The 8,294-nt window shown below is 48.9% G+C and overlaps 3 protein-coding genes across 3 annotated transcripts; 2 read left to right on the forward strand and 1 right to left on the reverse strand.

Annotated features, from left to right (window-relative positions):
* Window positions 1–228: 228 nt before the first annotated feature.
* On the forward strand, window positions 229–1,365 carry AK88_05575 (uncharacterized protein; the record flags this gene model as incomplete). The annotated part of the gene is made up of 1 exon (XM_012483177.1): window positions 229–1,365. A coding segment is annotated over one exon (1,137 nt), but the record flags the coding sequence as incomplete, so codon positions are not given.
* Window positions 1,366–1,642: 277 nt separating this feature from the next.
* AK88_05576 (uncharacterized protein) lies at window positions 1,643–5,555 on the reverse strand (the record flags this gene model as incomplete). Its single annotated transcript, XM_012483178.1, has 6 exons — window positions 1,643–2,499; window positions 2,986–3,802; window positions 4,043–4,130; window positions 4,221–4,283; window positions 4,415–5,223; window positions 5,472–5,555. The coding sequence occupies 6 exons, from the start codon at window positions 5,553–5,555 to the stop codon at window positions 1,643–1,645; spliced, it is 2,718 nt and encodes a 905-aa protein (XP_012338601.1).
* A 1,116-nt stretch (window positions 5,556–6,671) lies between these two features.
* AK88_05577 (uncharacterized protein) lies at window positions 6,672–8,141 on the forward strand (the record flags this gene model as incomplete). The annotated part of the gene is made up of 4 exons (XM_012483179.1): window positions 6,672–6,749; window positions 6,897–7,635; window positions 7,851–7,931; window positions 8,053–8,141. The coding sequence occupies 4 exons, from the start codon at window positions 6,672–6,674 to the stop codon at window positions 8,139–8,141; spliced, it is 987 nt and encodes a 328-aa protein (XP_012338602.1).
* Between the last annotated feature and the right edge of the window lie 153 nt (window positions 8,142–8,294).

Here is an 8,294-nt window from a genome sequence, read left to right on the forward strand (position 1 = left end):
GGCACGATATTAAACGCAGTGCACCTTACTTAGCTTATGCATAATGGGGAGGCAGTTTATGGAGCGCAGATACGTGCCATATGTGAATGAGTATGGACGGAGTCCCCTGTTATGATAGTGCGCGCGCGCCTAGTGCATTGTGCACAGCAATGTATTCAGAGGTGGATTAAATGTAAACGACGAAGCGCAAGTTGTAAACTATGCATATATGTGTTATATTAATTGCAGGAAAAACTGTGGGATGATATAGAAACGGAGTTAAAAGCATTTATAAGGTATATAACAGAACAGAATACGGAGGGTTGGGATGAGAACTGTGAAAATGTGTATTATAAGCACCCGAAGAATCCTAATGGTCCGGAGGTCAAAGTCACACGCGCGGGAGAAAGAATTATGTGCAGACTAATGGTAGGAGCATTATATTTTATGAATGAGAACAGTTGGACTATGTCGGGACGGAGTAGGGGGGTTAGTAATGATGATGACCTGAAGGAATATGTGCGGTGTGCCATTGTCAATATGTATATGGAAATACTGAAGGAATCATCATGTGAAGGCGCCTGGGGTTTATGGTATGCATGGTACACCATGAAACAGATGGAAGAAGGGTTAAAGGGTGGTTTAATAACCAGAGCTAAATGTGGGCACGGAGTGTTGCAAAACATACAAACAGAGGAATTCGACATGGCACAGAAGATTCAGGCATGGTTAAAGAAAAACAAGACGTTGACTGACAAAATTGCACGGCCCGAAATACAAAGCATATGTAACAAAAAATTAGAAGAACTTGGGGCGGCCACAGAGGGTACACATGCCATGCTTGACAAAATACAACTGCAGACACAGGAGAAAACACTGATACAGAAACTAGGCCAAGAATTGAAGAACATAGTTGAGGAGGTACAGACAGAGGTACTGCAATGGGCGCGGGACCATGGAGCATCCATAAACCCAAGCGGAGAGGACCCCAGTAAAGGTCCTGCGCATGATGATACTGAGGCAAAAGCACCAAACTCTGTAAAGAGCGATAAACCAGAAGAATCCGGCAAAGTAGACGGCAAAGAACCGCCCAAACCGGCCACGACGACTACTGAGACGGCAACGCCACAGGAACCTCCAGCTAAGGACCGATGGGAGAAAGCACCAATACGGCACGCACACCAACACGGCTCGACACGGCCGGCCCGCATGACCCGTACGCCTCCATACTGCCGCATATGGATGCCACCACAACAACGCCATGGCCACAAACACGCACGGCCACCATATGCATGCGCCCACCACAACAACGCACACGGGAACAACCAACAGCGCGGTGCGCAACATCACCCCCTCGTTGAGTCGAGCACAGCAACACTTCGTTGACGTGGACGCAGGAGACGGACGGGGGTAGGGTGCCACTCCAGGAAAAGACTCTCTCTCTCTCCCACACAGCACACAACACACAACACACACACAGTGTGTGTGTCGGTCGCTGTCGACGTCTGTCTGCCACACAACACACACACAACACACACACAACACACAGTGTCTGTCTGTGTCTGTCTGTGTCTGTCTACGTCGCCGTTGACGTCTACGTCTCTTTAGCTGCTGCGGCGGCTTACGCTCCCTCGCGGCCGACCCATCGCTCGGGCGGTCGCTCTCATTCGTCGTTAGGTTTCTGTGTCCCTCTCTCCGTGGTGTCTCTCCCTCTGTCTCCTAAAATGTTTTTTTTTTTTTGTTTTCCTTTTTTTTGTGTTAAAAACCTGGCACCGTGTGCTCGTGGTGGTGTATGTGTGGACCGACCGATGTGCACAACACTGTTGCCTGGGTATACGAACTTACCGGTACCAGAGGAACCGGATGGAACTATAGAGGTGGGGTCAATAGTTGGGGATATTCGCGTAGATACTTCACTGGTAGGTACACCCCCATGTATAACCCAAGTACCCCGTGTGGGTACATCCTGGTCCAGGTTCTCCGTGTCACCGGATTTTTTAGTTCGCTCTCTGTCGAGGCAGGCTTCCAGGGCTGCGAGATGCTCTGGAGTAGTGGCCTCTGCAGGGCACCCCTCACCATGCCCCTGAGGTACGTTACTGGTGCCTGCGGCGTGTGTATGAACTGTGGAATTCTCACCTTTTGCACTTTTTTCGCCGGTGTCTCCGTTTGGTACTGCCGGTCTTGCGTCGGATCCTGCCTTGGGTTCTGTTGGTCCTGTTTCCCCCTTTGCTCCCTCTGTCCCTACTGCATTTTCTGTTGCTGCTGGACGTGCTGGTGGTTGAGGCGGAGGAGGTGGTGACGGTGGTGCTGGTAATACTGGAGATGCCGGTGCCTGTGGTTGCGACCCCCCATTCTCTGCTCCCGATGGATCTGCCCTTCCTACTGCTGCTGATGGTGACGATGCTCCCGGTGTCTGTGTCTGATCTGCCTTGTCGTGCTGCTTCTTATCCCTGTTGTCGGTCGGCCCCTCTGTGTTCTTCCCGTTAGACTGCCCTTCTGCCTTCTTGCCCTTTTCCTTCTCTGCAAGGGGGACAACGACACATGGTAGAAAGATGATAACAACAAAGGACACAAGTGGTACAGAAAGAAGGGGCCGGGACGGTGCTGTCAGGTAGCGGCCCGGTAGGGTCGGGTGCATGGGTCGATGCAGTGGGTCGGGGTAAGACTCGGTGAACTGGGTCAGGCGGCAGCAAGCGTACGGTGAGGTGGACTGTCTACTCGGTGCAGTGGGGTTGCGATGGTAGCAGTGCACTTTTATGTGTCGTCGTGCGCGACCGCTACCGGGGGCACTCATCTCCGTCCGTGCCGCTACCGCTGCCGTCGTGGCCGTCACGCACTCATCGCTCAACCAAAGTGGGGCACACGAAGTGAGGCCGAGAAGAGGCAGCGCTGTGCTGTGTCACCGTGCGTTTGGCCGTTCCACCGTGTGCGTTGTTGTTCGCGCGTGCGTGTTGTGATGGCGGCATCCATATTCGGCAGTAACGGTGACGGCTGTGGTATCCGTACCGGGCGTCTTGGGACTATGTGTATCCTTAGTGTTCGTACTGGTTTTATCCTTACCTGTCCTGTCCTGAGCCTGCTTTTGCTGAATCTTCTTTTCTAATGCTTCCTGCACTTCGTCCATTTTGTTTGTTGCTACGGTCCTTATTGTCTCCTGCTCTTGCTTTATTTTATGGATCTTCGTGTCGTCCACCGCATTCTTGTCGTTCTCCTGCCTCTTTCCTGGTGTATAATCCGCCCACTTCATATTACAGTACTCCCCGCCGTCTATTTTATCAATTCCGTCCAATATATGCGCGTTGTGCAATAACCAGTCTACTACCTGCCAATTTATTGCTCTCGATAGCCTCTCATGGCCCTTGTACCCACATGCTGTGCACCTGCCGTCGATAACAGGACCTCCGACGTGTCCAATTCCACCTTCTGCCGCGCTCTTCATGTTCCTGAATTCTATGCGAGAATACTCTACACCTCTTCTCCAGTGTTGCTGTGTCGGACAATACTTATGTCGCAGTAGGTGTCCAAATATATTTGCGACTTCACACTTGCGCATATTCTGCCTCTCCTGCGCGTCCGTGTTTCCGCTGCTACCAATGGTATTATCCGGGCCCCACCCATTTGCCCATCCCAATGCAAGCGTCATAACTCTGCACCTGACTACGTCCGCTACTTTTTGGCCCATGTAATACTCTTTCTTTACTGTTATATCATCCCAACCTACATTATAACAGTTTGCACCGTACGAATCCATATGCTCTTTATTAGTCTCCATATATGTCTTAAAATCTTCCAACACTTCCTTCCACTTGTTCCAGTCGTCGTTCTACATGTTGCACATGGACATTAAAAAAGTGCCCATGGGCACGTGCTACCTATGTTATGCGCCGTCAATACATGTACACCATGACATATACATGCATGTAAGCGTATGAATAAATTCCTGTGTGTTCCAGTCCGGCGTCCTCGTCATGCCTGCTGTCGCTGTTTAATCTAACTTACATCACGCGGGGGCACCACGTACACTGTACGCGCCTTGTGCTGCCGTGCTAAGTCTCCATCACACTTGCCTACGTCGATAGGCTTCGCCCTCGTCGTCGTTGACGTCGTCCCCCCTGCCGCCCCCGTCCCCTGCGTTCCCACCGGTGTCGCCGCTACTGGTGTGGCCGGGGCGGGTGTGGCCGGGGCGGGTTTGCTAACGGTGTTCTCATTTCCCGATTTCCCCTCTCCCTCCGTCCCCGGACTTGCGGGAGATGACGGCGGTGACTTCGGCTTTGATGGTGTCGGCAGTGGTCTCCTTCCTGGTCCTGTTCCAGGGCGTGGTCGCCGCGTTTCCTGCCCATTCCCTGTTTTCCCAAGTCCTACCTGTGAAGGCGACCGTGTTCCTCCCGAGTGCCCTCTTCCCGACATATGCTGCGGCGGCCCTGGTCCAGTTGACTGTCCGGTTTCTTTTCCTGTTTCCACATTCGAAGGGGCGTGGGTCCCCTTATTTTTGCCCTTTGCCTCTTCTGCCGCCTTCTTCTGCTGTAAGAATTTCTTTATGCATTCACTCCCAGCGCACTGTTTTACCTTGGGCAATATTTCTGCTACTTTCTCTTCCATATCCTCCCCTACACTCTGCATGTTTTCGTGCACTTTTTTCTTTAAGTCTGGCAGCGCCATCTCCTCTTGCTTCTTCCTTTTCTTCCCTGCTGTGTTGTCTACTATACAAGCATCCCCTATTACCCCCACATCCCCATCCCTTAACAGCATTTTATTCCTATCAAACCACCTTTCCATTATATCCCATAAAGTTCTATCCTGCGCCCGTATACCTCTTATACCTCCTTCTCCCGCATCTCTCCACTCGCACTCGACATTACCCACAGATTGCACTTGGACGTTCGTTATCTCGCCATGCACAAGATTGAAAGCAAACTTCCCACCAGGTCGCTTTAAACAATTCATGCCCATTATCTTTTTCATAAATATATTTGTCAGGATGCATCTCATATAGAGGTCTATCTTCTCCTCGTCGTTTGTCTTGTATTCCCGGTTCATAGGGACCCCCATTGCACTCATTCCATGTTTGAAACGTAACGCTATAAGCGCCATCTCGCATATACCTTTGTCTTCTACGTTCCATTCTCCACCGCTTTGCTCTTTCATTCCAGGGTCACAGAAAGTATCTGCTATTCCATCTGGCGCACTCTGCACATATGTCCTAAAGTTCTCCCACACGTGCTTTACATTTTTCCAAAAAAGTTCCTATAAGTAAGACATTCATTATATGCTTCCGCATGAATTGTGTGCTCTCTCGTGCTTGTTGTTGCTGTATAATTGTGCATATAACTGCACTTCCCCCTTCATATATATTCAACCCTCCTTAAGGACGCATACCACCCTACAATATGAAAGCCTATATCTATACTAGGATATTCCATAATTTTATTATATAACACGTTCATAGTATTATTCAGCTTCGCGTTCTCACTCATTTACATACATGAACATACCTGAAATCGTTTATCGTGCTTCACTCCTACATTGTCCTTATTCTCAATAAAATCGTCCCATAGTACTAACAAATAATCCCACATGGCTCTGCCGCTATTTTAGTTTTATATAGGATGTCACTCTGCTCGATACTTATTCAAAGTCCGCATTAATTGAACATTATTTGTCGGAATCACATTCGTGTAATGGGAAATGGTAGCATCACATACTCAGAATATGCCTTCTATTCACTAAAATCCTGAACCACAAATACCCTCCTGAACAACAAAAAACCGCCGTACCAAGAATACCCCCCTTCTCCACTAAACGCCTGTCACACACACTGTCTCTCTCTGTGCGTGCACTAAAACGAAAAACAACATAGTCACAACATCAAATTCTTCTTCCGTCGTTGCTGCCGTCGTTGCCGCGTCCTAGTAAGCATTGTGTCCGAGCAAACGCGTCGAACAACGCGGCCGATTGTAACAACGATTCGACGAAGTAGCCGAGTGCAAGAAAGGAGGGAGAGCTTGTCTCGCCGAGCACACGCGTCGACCAAAGCGGTCGCGTACGCACGGCTCTTGCGAGCAAACGTGGCCGCGTAAACGAAGCTTGTTCGAGGGAAGGATCCACAGAGAGGGCGTACAGAGGGTGCAGTGGACCGTGGCGGAGAAGGAACACATATATTATTTGCGGGAGCACGAACGACGGACGCAACGCAGCAACGACGGCAGCAACGACGGCAGAAGAAATTGATGTTGTTGTTATACTGCGGTTTTTAGTGTACACGGTTTTTAGGTGTACGCACACAGAGAGACAACGTGTGTGCAGGCGTTTAGTGGAGACCGGTGTAGACACGGGGGCGGGGGGTGTATATGCATGACGCGTTGCGTGTAGTGTTTTTCCTATTTTTTCTTTTCTTTGTGCTCTTTTTTTATTTTGTTTTATTGTTTTCTTTTCTTCCCTGTATTTTGTGTAAGCAACTCCTATGGACACTTTCTGTTTTTGTACATTCTTCCTTCTATCATTAGGTGCTTGATTTTTTCTGTTTTTATGGAACGTTTGATTTCAAGGCACGAAGCAGTGAAGACAGACATAGGCAGTATTAGGGACTAAAATTGGAAGTAAAAGGGAATTCATGCAATATAACAAGAATAAGAATACTAGTAGTCTATAGATATTTATAACGGGTACAGTATATTTCAGTGAATAGTAGTAATATGGGAACGGTAAATTTGGCGCACGCATTGGCGCAATGGGTACTCGCCGCGGGCATTTACAAACAGGAGGACTATGAGGTAGGCACATACAGCAATAGAAGAGCACAACGGGGCGTTCAGTGCCAGGCTTTTATTGTTACACGTGAGAATGCAGCACATCGTCGCACATAGAATTAAAGTACACATGCGCATGTATATATTTCCTGTGTTTCTCTTACATTGTAGGAAGCAGTGTGGAAGAAGACCAAGGATGTAATGAAGGAATTTGTGCAATACATGCAGAATGACCACATAACATCGTATGCAACGGCCTGTGATAACACAGGATGGGAGCACCCCGACTACCAAGACGGTCACGTCTATGTACCGTCCAACGTGGGGCATAAAATTATATGCGTACTTATGGTAGGGGCATTATATTACATGAATGGGTGGACTGCGCAAGAACGGGACAGGCAGAAGGAAGACGACATAAATGAAAGCATAAGGCAGCACTTACGATGCATAATAGCACATATGTTTAGCGAAGTATTAAACGAATCCGTGTGCAAAAGTGAATGGGGAACTGTTTATGCATGGACAATAATGGACAAGACAGGGCAGCCCGGAGGTGTTTCGGGAGGTTTCATACAGAACGGGACATGTGGTAGAGAACTATTTGCGCGTTTGAAAATAAGAAAACTTGAGTTAAATGAACACGTCAGCAAATGGTTAAAAGGAAATAGCAAACTACAACACGCAATACAGAAAATAAAAGGACACAAACTGTGCACGACGCCGTGGAGGAAGGAATGGAACCTAGAGGACATCCTAGGGAATGGCACTATAGAGGATACGCAAGCGTTGAAGATTGCTCCGCTAGTCCATGAATTGAAGACCGGAATCCACGACCTACTTACGGAAATCGGAAAACAGGTAGACCAGGACGTACAAAAACGGCAACAGGCGACGAAGGGGAAGTCCGGTAAGGCATGCCACGTTTGTGCATCCTGAGACAGCTTCGAACGCAACAGGACGGATAAGTACACAGACGACAACTACAGACAGTGTCGAAGTAAAAGGGACAGAGCGACACGAAACAAGATGCAGTTATGTGAACAACGTTCGTTTCTGTATGCTGCGAATAATATAAAAAGTAAATACTGACACTTCTAATTCCTATTTGTTCCTTTATTGCAGCGAACCATGGCAAACACGGGCAGGCCGCCAACAAGCCGGCAATACCGGACGCCACTGCAACACCACCAAAGGAACCGGAAGGTAAGGACCGATGGGGAGAAAGCACGAATACGAATATACGACTGGATACGACCGCGCACGGGTGGCGCCACAACAAAACAACAACGCACATGCGGCGGCACAGCAGCACCCCCTCGTTAAGCTGACGTGTGCAGCCACGACGGGAGCGGTAGCGGTAGCGGCGACAACCATGAGTGGACAGTGCACTGTACGAAGTTATGGAATACATAGAACGTGGATTTATGCATATGAGACACACGACAGCGTAATTTAGGAGACAGTGTAAGTTAGAAAAGGCGAGGGAGTAATGTAGAAAAAGGCGTAACAACGTACAAATCGGCAGGAAAGGTTGTGGCGGCCGTGTCGAGTTGCAGGTATCAAGTT

This window comes from Plasmodium fragile (assembly GCF_000956335.1).
Source record: "Plasmodium fragile strain nilgiri unplaced genomic scaffold supercont1.164, whole genome shotgun sequence".
Lineage (NCBI taxonomy): Eukaryota > Apicomplexa > Aconoidasida > Haemosporida > Plasmodiidae > Plasmodium > Plasmodium fragile.